General features: G+C 35.9%; 1 protein-coding gene across 1 annotated transcript in view; it reads right to left on the bottom strand.

Moving 5' to 3' along the window:
- il16 (interleukin 16) overlaps positions 1–14894 on the bottom strand; it is a 34439-nt gene that overhangs the window by 18104 nt on the left and 1441 nt on the right. Inside the window, exons 2-11 of the mRNA XM_082154183.1 lie at positions 9200–9594; positions 6981–7093; positions 5785–5917; positions 4343–4453; positions 3242–3344; positions 2729–2877; positions 1246–1356; positions 1056–1170; positions 842–915; positions 90–309 (exon numbers count right to left, since the gene is read on the bottom strand). Of these exons, the coding sequence (XP_082010309.1) occupies positions 90–309; positions 842–915; positions 1056–1170; positions 1246–1356; positions 2729–2877; positions 3242–3344; positions 4343–4453; positions 5785–5917; positions 6981–7093; positions 9200–9594 (1524 nt within the window). The remainder of the gene's footprint in view (positions 1–89; positions 310–841; positions 916–1055; positions 1171–1245; positions 1357–2728; positions 2878–3241; positions 3345–4342; positions 4454–5784; positions 5918–6980; positions 7094–9199; positions 9595–14894) is intronic.

The raw sequence follows: 14894 nt of genomic DNA, 5'->3' as shown, positions 1-14894 counted from the left end.
GCTGATAGACAAAACAATTCACTGCAATTGTACCAGTGTGTAGCCTATGTGATGAATACAACTTTGAACAATGAGATTTGGATACTAACCCTTCTGCAACGTGATCCCCATCATGACTCTGTCCTGGGGTTTTGCAGAGTTATTGAGGCAGTTATAGTCTCCCAAATCAGCACTGACTCGAGTTATACCGGTGCTGGAGCTCAGCGATCTGGATCTGCATAACTGAGACACCTGTCCGTTGCTGCCCAGCAAGGCGCCCACCCGCAGACTGGTCCTCACCACCAGCGTTAACAAACCCTTCTTCACTTGCTTCAGAAAGAGAAAAGAAGTTTATTGCTGGTGAAACATGATGGATTATTGATAGATCAACAGGTGGATTAATCAGGTAATAGTTGGACCTTTTTAGACTTTTTGAGTAAATATTGAATAAAATAATTAAATTTTAGCAATTTTTTATGTACTAATTTCCTAAGTATTACATATAGTATTCATATCAGTATTATATTACATATATGCTATATGTTTTCTATGATGAGGTTAAACATAATATTATACTACTTTTTATGTTAAATTTATAGAAAGAAATGTTAGCTATGGTTACTGGATATTTTTTCTTTGTTCTCATGAAAACATATGTATATATGAGTGTGTACTTATATATGTATGTATATATATATATATATACACACACACACACAAACAGTATTTCACTTAACTAATTACAGTTTTCGCTATGGCATTTTACTTTTTATTTTCTATTAAAGTTACTATTAAATCAGCCATCAGTCATCAACCACATCAGTCAAATGACAAATGAAGGCATCCAGGTGAGGCTACTCACTTTAAACTTGTGTAAGGCATCTTCATGTGTCAAGCCGTGCAGAGATTCACCATTCAATTCCAGTATCTCGTCTCCTGTAATCCAGAAACACTAATATAGTTTTCTATCCACTTCTGGGTAATGCAGCTGTGAGTGTTGATGGGAAAGCTACATTTTGAGGCAAGTGTCTGGATAGATTACCAATTACAGTATGATATTTTACTAATGAGTCCACCTTCCTGTAGTCTTCCATCAGCGGCCGCTGCACCTCCAGGGAAGATGGTCTTCACGTAAATCCCCATTGGGCCGTACATGCTGTCTCTGCCTCCTACTATACTGAATCCCAGGCCCTGGAATACCACGAGAGCGGTTTATATGGTGAGAACTCAATACTCATCATACTATTTGTTGTTGTGTTTGGTTACCTTGCCATGGCCCTTCATGAGCACGATGTTGGAGATGATGAACGCCTGTACGCTACTGCAGGAGGGGACCAAGTGTGCTGAGCTTAGAGAGCGAGATGGCCTAACCACAGCCTGCAGAGACCAAGGAGAGCACAAATAATGTGGTAAGCATGTCAAAGGTTCAGGGCCAAAAAGGACAATATTAGATGTTTTCATTTCATGAAATTCTGCTTCACAGAGCAGATGTGTTCATACTGTATTTGTGTTAGATGTGGCATTCCCATGACGTTCATTAAAAATAGCCACTTTGCTGATGTGGAGAGGGAAAACACTTTGTAGTGATGCTTTGAGCACTTACTGCAACAGCCATTTATTTGATTACCAGTATAATGATGGCCTTATCAAATAAAGTGCAACAGCTGAAAGGAAATTGACCATTCACTGCTGTAGTCTCATTCAGAACTGTTCAAGCAAAACAATTCCTGAACTTAAAACTCAACAGCTGCACTACTTTTGTAAGTGTTTTTTTATTTTATTTTTCAGTGTAACCATCCGCAATCCAGTTTAACCAGGCACTTTGCCATATTTCAATTCATTAAAAGTCATTTACAGTCATTTTTTCTTTTTCTTTTTTTTTCTTTTTTGCCTTAAAGTCACCAGATTGCAAATGTCTGCTGCATTCTCCACAACTTTACACAGAATCAGCCTGCAAGAAGAGGACTTATGCTGGGCAAATATGGATGAACAATTTATTTATTTTTTGAGCTTCTTAACTTAACAAAAACATTAAATGATTAGCATTATTAAATGTATTTGGTGCAATATGTTATTATTATTATCAAATGATATAACGATGAGGTAAGATAAAATATATATATTACATATTAGACAATATTGAACCTAAAAAAACTTAAATAATTTTTTTTTATAAATGTTGACGTTTTAAAATTTCAAACAAAACCTAATATATATATATATAATATATATAATAAAGCAGATAACAAAATGTCTAAAACTTAAATTAAAATTAAAATCACAATTATTACACATTAAGTCATATTTATCAGATGAAAAGTCAAAATTATTACATACTAAGTAATTTATGGCATACTGTCATAATGAGATTAAAAAATAAAAATGATGGCTTTCAGGCTGGTTTCACAGACAGGTCTTAGATTAATCCAGGATTAGGCCTAAATTCAATTAGGACATTTAAGTAGCTTTTATAAACATAACAAAAAAACATTACTGGTGTGCATCTTGAGACAAAACAATGGCACTCACATATTTTAATGTATATCAGTGCAAGTTGCTTTCAGTTAAAACAGCTCAAACATGCATTTTAGTCTGGGACTAGACTTAAGCCTTGTTTGTGAAACCAGGCATGAATGTCATAATTATGACTTTTTATGTCATAACTCATAACATTATGACTTTTTATGTTATCTTCCTTGGTGTAAACTGGCCTTTCAGCAGACTGCATGATCCGGTCAACCTCCCTCACCTGTGGAATGCTATGAGGAAATTCCAGCTGTTGAGAGAGAGACTTCCTGTTGCCGTAAAATCCTGTGGTGGCGTGGGCGTGACACGGGAACAGCTCTGGCGTCTTCATAATGATGGTATCCAAGTCTCCGATCCAGTACGGGTGAACGCCTAAAAGCACGTGGACACGTGAAGTTACATAAGACATCCTCTCGGTGTTGGATAATGGACACAGTTAGACAACGTAAAAAGTATGTGCATGGATCAGTGTTGGGAAGCAAGTGTAGGACATCATATGTTTACATTCAGGAGCTCAAAACATCTTCTGTTGGATGTTCTCAAGAGTTTATTAGGTTATATAATGAAAAAGGGCCGTTCTTCTGCAGTGCAGTGTTGCATGTGTGTAGTCAGAGCTTCAACTGGGATTAGCACGATCGAATTATACTATAAAAATAAATATGAAGACATTATTTGGATTAGTGTTACGACTCCTGCATTGTGTGAAATGTCTTGTGTTCATGCAGGTTTGTCTCACTGGTGGAGTTGGAGCGAGATCTTTTGCAGGACGTCTCTTGGCAGCTCTGATCCTCATCATCACAGTTCTTGCTGTCATCATCTGACACCTTAATAATTGGCATCTGCATACAAGCACATAGTGATAGTGTGCTAGAAAAATGTAGTATTCTGCAAATCACTTCGAAACAGGGCTGGTGATGTGGGCTGGTTTACACCCCCGTTAAAAAGGTTTGAGCCAGTAAGACATTTTAATGTTTTGACATTTTAAAGTTTCTTATGCTCAACGAGGCTGGATTTGATCAGAGATACCGTAAAAAAAAAAAATAATAATAAAAAACAGCAATATTGTGGAATATTATTATAATTTAAAATGACTGTTTTCTATTTTAATATCTTTTAAAATAAAATGTACTCCTGTGATGGCAAAGCGGAATTTTCATCATCAGTCTTCAGTGTCACATGACCCTTCAGAAATCATTCTAATATGCTGATTTAATGCATCCTTGATGAATACTGAATAAAAGTGTTGGGAACACTTTACAATAAGTTTTCATTTGTTAACCTTAGTTAACTACATTAGTTTACATGAACTAACAATGAAAAATACTTCTAAAGCATTTATTAATTTTAGGTAATGTTAATTTCAACATATGTTTTCAACATGAAAGTTGTTTCTTTTAACATTATTTAATGGATCTGAGATAACATGAACTAACAATGAACAGTTAGAAGAAAAAAAACGTACTGACCCCAAATTTTTGAACGGTAGTGTAACCATATATAAGTAATTGTGACTTTATTTATTGTTTATGTCTTTATATCTCACACTTGCATATTTATTTCTCATAAATGCGACTTTTTTCTCTTAAATGCGACTTTGCTACTTTATATATCACAACTGCAATTGTATTTCTTATGACATTAAATATTACAATATGACTATTTCTTATATATGTATTTTTTCACTGTGAGGCAGAAACTGGCATCCATAATATATCCATTTTAGTCATACCACACAAAACACAACATATATAACCCTAATGTAGCTGAAGAGGCATCACAAAACACTCTAAATTTGATGATTTTCCAACTGAAGGGAAAAACAGGGTTTGCTTCCCACCTTCAAGTTATTGTTGTTTCCCATTGCCTCCTTTTCTCCGAAACTGTAGCCAAACTGCTCTGATTCATTGACATTAGTGAACAGAGCTCTGCTTTCACATGGAGAGAAACCCTGCAGTACAAACAACAGAAAAACATGGAACAATTCTCCTCAAAATCTGAATGGATCATACCGAAAGCCCTGTAGGATTCTGTGTCTCTTTTCCCGTCCTGAATCAAATTAGTTTCTGCTGCATCTGGGATCTGCTCAGTGTCCTGAATGAATTCTGTTGGTTAAGGTCTATATAATCACATTTGACCTGTGCATTTCAGATCTGCTCACAGAGAGGTAGAAGAACCAAATATGCTTAGCTGGTTTTGTGGTGTTTGCTAAGTTAAGCATCACTACTATAGTACTTATACTTAGGGTATGTGATGGTCACACTTTATTTCAATGGTCCACTTTAGACATAACTAGAAGTACATGCCAACTAACTCTCATTAGTATATCACTAGAGTATTAGTAGACTGTCTGCTTAATATCTGCTAACACTTTATTTTGATGCTCCCCAACAGACATTACACTAACTATAAGTAACTTTGCAAGTACATTTCAACTTATTCTACTAACCCTAACACATGAGAGTTAGTTGACACACAGTTGCAAAGTAACTTAGTTACTAGAATGTCTAAAGTGGACTTTTGATAACCTCAGTGATTTGTACAAACTCATATCCCTAAGTATTAAACTTTGGTTGTAACTTATCTCACAACAGTTGTGCTACAGATTTAAATTATACCTCAAATCAAATAGCTTTTGGAAATGCAGTGGTCAAGATAATCAAACATACGATTTTCAACCACCCACAACACTCTAGCATCATGGCGGCGAGTTTTGCATTCACATTATCATCAATTACTCAAAATGTCATAAAAATAGTTGACATTCATTATATTTTCTTTTTGTAATGTTAATCTTGTTTTGAGTAAGCATAACCTAAATCTCAGAATTTCAAAGCAAAATGGTAAATTTTACTGATAAAAAAATAAAATAATGTTTCAGACTGCTTAATTCAAAAGAGTTTCTTCGTTTTTCCAAGGCAGACGGTTTCCGTATTTCTGAATTTTTGAAGTTCACTGATTAGTTTAAGTGTTTCTGTAATATGGCTAATTGAAACCATCCTCAACTAAACAGCACGCTCGTTTTGTTGGCTTGAAAAATCAAACAAGAACAATAGATGTTTTGTTCAGAGGAATGAGCTCCTGATTTTTGCATAGCAATGTCCGCCCGCTGTCAGAAGCATAGCAGAGTTTGTAGGAGTGGAGTTATTTGGGATCTCGACTGGTCGTCTGACATTTTCAGAAAGCTTAGAATAGACATTCATCTCTCCCAACCCACAGAACTGGCCTCTAATCAGATCAGAGGAATGTTGTGATGTTTCTAATGGACAAATAAAGTCTTACTTCAGTACTGGTGGTTCTACACACAGTCTTCAGCACAGGCTTTCTCTCTGGATCAGGCTCCTGTTTTCTTTGATCGTTTATAACCTGTCCGTTAAATGGGGCAAGCCTGTCTCCAAAGTAGACATAAGTGTCCCTAGAGACAACAAACAAGAAAATATGTGCATTAGGGCACTTGCATTTACACTGTAATATGCATAGAGTTGCGTGTGTGTGTGGTGTATGTTTACATGCATGTATTTTTCATGGGAATATGCCAATAGATTAGAGGGCCCAGCAATAAGGATGGACTAATGGACTGTTTTTGAATATACTATTAATAATAATAATGATGATTTTTATTATTTGTAAGAGGTAATTACACATGGATTGGGGCTAGTTTTTTTTAATATTTTTACAATACTACTAATTATTATTATTATTATTTTAATTAAAATGTTAATAATAAATATTATTCTAATGAATTATGCTGAACTGATTTAATGATTCCATTTAATAATTTAAATAATTTAATAAAATAATAATAACATTCAAATTACAATTTCTAATAATAAATATTATTTTAATGAATTATGCTTATGTTATTTAATGGTTTCATTAAGTGATTTCAATACTTTAATAATAATAATTGTATTATTATTATTATTTGCTTGAGAAAGATTGACACATGGACTGGGACCCTTTTTAAAATATTTTTATTATAAAATTATTATTATTATTATAAAATAATATAATTATTATCCAATAATAAATCCTTATTATTTCATAACAATTTTAATAATAAATGTTATTTAATTAATTATGTTTATTTAATTTTACACTTTATTTATAAATGTATGCATGCTTTATGGGGTTTCATTAAATGATTAACTTTTAATGTACATTTTAATAATAAATATTAATTATATCTGTTGTAAATATTGCTTGTAAATAAGTCCTAATATACAATTAAATAAATAAAATCTTTATTATTGCATCTGAAATAATTATTATTGAATCATTATATAATTATTATTGCATCTGAATATAATATAATATAATCTTAAAAACATGTTACTAAAAATTGCAAAATGAGTCATTTTTGTCTCAGGGTCAGTGAAACTCTGAAATACTGGCCCATTTTTGACCAGCAGAAAGATCCTTATTGTTGAGGCCTGTGTTAGAACAACATAAAACAGTTAAAGTGAGCTGATTATTACCTGTGTAAATCCTGACCAACAGTAGCACCATTGTCGCTGGACTGAAGTTTGTTATCACCCACTTGTAGACCCTCCTCGCGTGTGGCGACACACATTCTCCAGAAACTGCTTTCCTGCTCCAGAGGAACCATCAGAACAGTCAGACAAGGGCACTACTATTTCTTCATATAAAAAGTCTTTTAACAACCCCAAAAAAAAAGAAATCCACGGTTTGACAGCTGAAGTAAATGTGACCATAATAGCTGTGCTTTATTAGACCATGAACCACATCAGTGACCTTTACAGGGCCCCTCTATAAAGAGCTTCAATGTTTCACAATTAACTAGATGAGTGTTAGGCTCAGGAAACCGAAATTGTCAAGTGCTTGTAATTGTAATTTGAACAAACTTTCCAAAAAGGCCGTCTTTTCAGCAGTAGATTCATTCAGGTTGGAATACCATACCCTATTACTACTGTTGTGCACCGAATGTTCTGTTTGCATGAAATACTCAGATGAGCAGTTATGAAACATTGTGTCCCACAATGCATTATGGTTGACCAAGACTTGAAGAATATTGGATTGTGGGACACAATGTTCCACAACTGAGTATCATCATACATTTCGTGGGTAACACTTTACAATAGGGTCCCTTTAGTTAATGCAAATAAATGCATTAACTAATATTAGCTAACAATGCACAATACATTTGTTACAGTATTAATGTTTGCTATTAAAATTATAACTGTTCATTGTTAGATCATATTAGCTCAGGTCCATTAAATAATTTACAGAAACAACTTTAGATTTTAATAATGTATTAGTAAATGTTGAAATTAACATTAACTAAGATTAATAAATGATTTAGAAGTATTTTTCATTGTTAGTTTATGTTAACTAATGGAACCTTATTGTAAAGTGCTACAATTACTCGCAGAAAGTGATACACCATACTATGAACGATATTTATTTTCTGCAGTATTATTATTGTGGCATCATCTATTTCAGATCTTTTTCTTGTCTAAGTTGGCCGTTCTTGGTCAGCATAAGTTACAAAGTACATTAGCATTTGAGCCACAAGTCAAACGTCTGACTATAGCAATCCCTTGTGAACATATCTGTCTCTTATTCATAAAGTCCCAGCAGTGCCATTACAAAGTAAATGTTGTTACAACACTTTTTAAATGTTGTGCAAAGGTCACAGAGTGATTTATCAGTATGTTATGCTTTAAGACTTCACAAGAATGTCCTATGTGAGCTGTATGAGCTCTGCATTCTGTGTCTCTCTGTATCACAACAAGCTCTCTTTTGTGCAGGAGTAATGAGTTGGGCAGAACCACAGAATCTCCCATCAAACCAGCCATGTGATAATGATTCATTTCCAGGAGAGATCCCTGTGATCCCAGGCAAGCCAGAATTAACATTGGAAAACTTTTGAGAAATACTCTGACATTCTCAGATATCATCATAATGAGACAGTCTCTAAAAGGTCTATAAGTGACAGGCTTATAAAAGATTATATAGTGTATGCTTTCTGCAGTGATATTATTGTGCCGTGCATTTTTGTCCGTAGTCATTTTCTTAACCCATTAATACCTATTTTGTTTTTGTCAAGTCACATTTCTTTATACAATGAATGCAGATTGTCTCAAAGCAGCTTCACATTCATAAACGGCAAAAATAACAGTATTAACACTTTAGTGACCGCCCGGTGAACGCATATCTTTCCCTAAATAAAGAAAAAAAAAGGTCTTACCACCTATATTTCGTATACGGCAGAATAAATTAAACATGACAGGAAAGCTGTGCATTATGCAGACAAATTGTTTGAAAAGCTCTTTCTAAAGTAAGAACTTTAATCAACTTAAATGATTTAAGTTTAGAAAAAGAGTGATAGAAACTTAAACGATTTAAGTTCTTTCTAAATGTGACAAAAGTTAATAGACCTTAGTCAGGTTAGACATCATATTGAATTTAACGCGGATGAAAATGAGTCTATATAGACATAAAGACTTTCTTTACAATGGCAAGCATCGTACAAACGTGCTAACAATAACAGTACAATCCACTAACCGCACTGTACTTCTGTCCATCACAGCCTTGTTTTCATTCCTGTCAAAAGTTAAATATGGCGCTACCCTTATTAAGGTCTATTCTACCTGTGAAAATCATTTCGTTCACATGTCATCTGATGTAACCAATAGGAAAGCCCAGCTGCTGTGATGTCATCAGTAATACATACCTTGATGGAGAAGGACCTCCTCATAGTCCTTTTGGTGCCCTCTTGTCCCCTCTGAGACGCCTGGACACTGATGCTCCTCGTGATGCACTTTTCCGAACTTCCCATTGGTCCTTCCAGCGGGTCCCTGTGGTATCTCTCCTCCAGTCCAGCGTCCCAGGGCTCACAGTACCTCTCCTCTGGGCTGGAGGCGTCCTCATTGGTGCTGGAGCTACAGATGATGAGCGACCGTGACAGGATGGCCAGTTTCTTGGAGCGCAGTCCCGGTTTCCCCCTCTCCATCCTCTTGGTTCTCCTCCTGTGGTGCAGTTGCTGGTGGTGGGTGTTTCTCAGAGGCAGGATGGCCACAGAGGGAGGTTCTCTCCCAGGATGCATCACTGCTAATGGAGGGGGCCGCTCTGCAGACGAGAGCAATTAGAAAATTCAGTTAGGAGTCCGTTCTGCCATCCTCCTGTGCTCTAAGTGTTCTCAGAAATCATAGAGAGCTACAGGCGCAGATAAGAGCGCTTTTCTTCTCTGCTCCATGACGGGAGGGGGGGAAAAAAGAGAAAGTATTGCCCCATGACTGTGAGAGGGAATTTGTACTGTACGCCTTCAAAATGAAGGAAATTAAATGGATTGCACAGATTTAAAGGGATAGTTCATTTTGGACATTTTGATTTCATTACATCATTTAAATGTGAAACTGTCAAGTTTATCAATCCAGTTATAAAATACAATCTGGCAAATCACTTCAATTTCAATTTATTTTTACGTACAATATCGCCAAAGCATTGTAAACAAAACAAGTAATGACTAGGAAATAATATATATACAATAGCCTATATAAAAAATTAAAAAAATTAAAAATTGTATGGAAGGTGCTATGGAAATAATAAATATATAGCCATTATGAAGAAGAAAAACTGTAATATATGGATAATGATGGTCTTTAATTATATTGATCAAGGCAGCAGTTGACTAAAACATTTAGGGATAACTGTCTTCCCCCAGTAATATCTGCATTTGATACGTTTATGCAAATCTCACTATACAAATATAAGCATTATTATCATCAGTACAAGTGAGGGGTCTAAACCTAATGGTTTTTGTTGTTTTCTTTCCTTACAGGCATGACGGGATCTGTCATGCATTATAAATGACCCCCTGCACATACATTAGGAGTCATGTGAGATGAGCTCATATTCACGCCGACATGTGGGAATATACTGTGACTGCTAGCGTCTAAATCGCAATGTACTTTCTGGATAAAGCACTTGGTGAGAATGATGTCATAGTCACCTGGTGGTGATAGTGAGCATTACTGTACCACAGAGAGAAGATTGCATGTGCAAAGTTTAAATTTCTCTTTGTCATAGGCCTATTGTCTGCATGAAAGCTTGTGGTCTGGGACCTTCAGTAAACCCGTCAGTAAACTTCCTGCATTGGAGCCAGAAGTTGTTTGCTAATATTGCTCTTGTTTTTATTTACATCACAGGCGTCACTGGTGTTTTGAAATGAGAGGGGCAGTAAAGATAGATTATGTAAAAAATATTTCACGGAAAAATTATGAAGTCTTAATGTTATAGATATAAAATTCACTACATTAACAATCGACCTGTTTGGCCTTATACAATGCCATGCCACTGAGATATAATATCTTTAGAAACACACTTTATGTTTGCTAAAATATTGTACCATTTTACTGTTTTAAAAATCAATCTTGATATAGCTGGAGTTCAGGTTTAAGTTGTTCTGCTATTATTTTACATTACGATATCCACTGTAGCTTACTCGTCAAGGACTTAACATTTTGTCTGTTTCTCTCACAAATCTATCAGACTTCCATTTTATGGAGTTTTATTTTCTCCTTTGCAGAGCTTCAACCAGTGTTTTATGGAAACGAGCTGCGTGAAGATTCTTTAAAATTTCTTCTGTATTACACAGCAAATTTTGGCCTATTGTGTATGGGTTGGAAGGAAATGAGGGTCAGTAAATTTTTCATTTTTGGGTGAACTATCCCTTCAACCATATTGTGAGACTAATAAATTGTCATGCACATTCTCTCCTTCACCCATCACAAATTTATTTGACATTTAATCCATATCACTTTTGCATGAATCACTTATATGGAAAGACATTACCCTCAGTCTTACTCAGATTGCTCATGTGAGAATTCAAATATTTCCTTCCTTTGAAGTCTAGAAACATTATGACCTCCACAAATGAAACTTTATGACAGTAGCTCCCACTCTTGGCCTTTAAACACTACATTACCCAGCAGCTCCATTGTTTTCTCTGGCACATGATATTCCCAACTTCAAATACTAACAAATGGCTCCAGCGTCCAGAAAGTTTTCTAATGTTGTGGTGCTGCTGAAGTTTGATAGGGTAATTAGTCTACGGAGAGACCCTTGTCCAGGCTTGTTAGGAGTATGGATCCTGACGCAATGAACCGTGAGGCTTTCTGTTCCAACCCCTAGTGAGCAGCCTACAAAGACAGCATTTAAAGGCATGGTCGTGCTCCTGATGTAAACTATTGAAGGATGTTCAGGTAGGCGGAATGATTTTTCACAACCCGTTCTCACTACAGTGTCGCGTCGCGAAGAAAAGTGTATTTTTACCGACGCAGACTGAAAAACATTGCATTGATTGAGAACAAACCTTTAGCGTAAATATACAGAGAAGTAAATATAGGCATACCTTAAAAATACGTTGGAATTTTATCGTCTTATAACTTAGTTACATTGTTATGTAGATATTTTTGAGCACCTGAACCTAACATTTCTCAATAACTCGGAACACATACAGTAACATGCAGATTGAAGTAGCCTACAGTAACTGTTAAAAAAATACAGTAGCCTATAGTTACGTTAAGTTAAGTGTAGGGTTTGGGTTTTGTGCTCAAAAAATACAAATTTAAACAAAAAGAATTTCCACTTTAAAACCAGCTGATTAAATGTGCAATCAGTATACTTTAAAAATAAACACACGTGTGGACAAAATTTAACCAGCAAAATTATCAAGATCTCGCTTTATGATCCAAATACATCAATGCCCTTCGTGTCAGTATGACAGGGAGGTGTAACAGAAGCTAAAGTTCGCTTTTGGCATCAGTATAGTGAGTGATACTATATATATAGGCCTATGTGTGGAGGTATGGCAGCATAGAGTGCTGCAGGGATGATGTATTTTTGTAGGCAAAAATCTGGAAACTAGTTAGCATTTTGGCACTATCAGTTCCAACGTCCCAAGTTAATGGCTTTTATGGGTTTTTGGTTAAATGCCTGAAATAAGCTCTGTGGTTAACACAAGTTCTAGATATTATTCTACATAAAACGCATAAGTAGTACCCCCTTGTGATTTTTAAAAGCTTTTACTTGTCTTTAAGGTAGTTTCTAACAAGCGGCTAAATGGGACTAAAGAGGTTGTCGAGGACATTAAGTGTCATCACATGAACAGGTAAACTCATCTACTCACTAATCCGCTTTCACAGCCTCATTGGACCTGTCCAAATACTCACACTTGCAGTCTTGGCCACTTGAGAGCATGTGCTCATGACAGGAAGTAAGTGACCGCCCCTGGTCTGAAAAATGGCAAAGCACTGTACACTTAACGCACACTAATCCATACTAACTTTAATACCACTTTGGAGCAGTTTTTGAGCGTATCCCCTCATTCATTACGTCCAGTAACTTACGTGCACCGATTGTGTGTCATGTCTAGGAAAACTTTCCAGTGTAAGTTAAATTAATTAGATGTTACATATAATTTGGTCATAAAGTGTTGCACATTTTATTGGTATAGAGACTCCAGAGATTATGTATTTAGTAAAACGTTTGAAAATTAAGCACCACAATCCCTCAGTGTCCCATTGAGTAAACAAAAATCGTAAAAAACTTGCAGTCTTCACTTGAACACTTTGGCCAAACTCCAGAAATGCATCATGTATTTAGACAAGTGGTCAGGTGCAAAAACCTCAAGTGTGGGTATTTGGAAGGGCCCACTGTGTTTATAATCACGCTCTTGCAACCTATTACAACTTCAACTTTCAGGGAAAATGTTTTTAAAATAAAGACCGAAAGATTTGGAAGCTTAATTATGTTCATTTGCAGACTAAATTGAGCTTTTTACTTCTGACGAATGTATTTATAGGCTTTGAAATTACTAAAAGCTGTGTTCATTAAGATGATCATGATTAACAAAATGTGTTAAAATCATAAACATTTGTTGGTCACAAAACGTATTTTCTGCAATAATCCAAAAGCTAAAGGGAAAATCCTTTAGTTTTTTGGCATGGGAACCAGGGGGATGTAGTCTCGCGTGGCCAGACCTTCCAACGCTATCTCACGACCAATTCGTACGAATTCGTACGAATGATAAAAAGTTGGCTAATTCGTACTAATTCGTACGACCTCACTCGTACGAATTTGTACGATTTGTCTAAACCCACGTGATGGGTAGGTTTAGGGGCGGGGTCAGGGGTAGGTCATTCGTATGAATTCATACGAATTGGCCAATTCGTCAAATATGTACGATTTTGCAAAAATCGTACTAATTCGTACGAGTCAGGTCGTATGAATTCGTACGAATAAGCCACTTTGTAGAATTTGTACGTTTTCCCGTGAGATCGGGCTGGACCTTCAGACGGACGGCAGAAGGTCTGGATGGCCAAGGAATGCCTAGATGCCGTCTGACCGACATACAACGCAACCAATCACAGTTCGTTTTGTTCCACGTCATGTTTAGGGGCGTGTAAATGTAACGAAATGTAACGTATTTTAAAGAGTTTATGCAGGGAACATTACATGCAGCGTTTAGTTGATCCTGATAAGAGCTCATTGTCACAGTTGTAAATATGACGGCGTTCTTCTTCCATGAGGGGGTTTGGCATCACCGCGTCTTTGTTTCCAGGCAGACCATTAAAGAACGCAAAGTCCCGGAAGTCCTGTAGAATTCAACTAATCAGATGAAGTCTTTGAAACTCCTGAAGTATTTCCGATTTTGTGTCCCATATGCATCAGACGTTCAGCCAACGTGTGACATCTGAGGCTGAGAGTAGGGTGATGGTAACTTGCAGGTTGGCCTACAAACATACTGTACGTCATCACTGCTGTGCTAAATTAGCATGTATCCGTTGTGGAGAAGGCAATCTTGCAACAAACTCAGTGGAAAAAAATCATTCAAGATGGCCAATGAAGTGAGTGAGAGAAAAAAATTATAAAATAAAAATAGTTATGTAACAGTATGATTCGAAATCTTACCTAATATTTGTGTGTGCTACGTGTTTTGCTTATGTTTTCTTATTGTTATTGCACTTATGAGTAATTTGCTTAGAAGCATGCTAACACCAACTATATTGAAATCAGTTGTGAGTTGGCCTACTGCCTTTGTAGAGCATTTCAAATAAGTCACTTGTGTATATATGCAGTATAATGCAATGCAGTATGTTTGTGAGGTCCTGCACAAGTTAATTCTGCTTCTCTTAATAGACATCTGGCCTGTGTAAACCTTGTGTTTGCCTGCTTTAGACTGGAGCAAAAGTAGCATATCTGCCAACATCTTTTGCAATCACTGGGATCAGCTCTCTGGCTGATAGTCTAGCACTTTGCTTAAGATGCCTGGGACTCTTTTTAAACTTTTGCCAACATTTTAAGCCTAGTATAAATTGATCCTTTGTAATAATCATGTTTTTAAAAAGTTTGATTAGTTTTGAGCT

This window comes from Leuciscus leuciscus, assembly GCF_965113295.1.
Source record: "Leuciscus leuciscus genome assembly, chromosome: 2".
Taxonomy (NCBI): Eukaryota; Metazoa; Chordata; class Actinopteri; order Cypriniformes; family Leuciscidae; genus Leuciscus; species Leuciscus leuciscus.
This window is presented reverse-complemented; position numbering and strand designations above follow the sequence as displayed.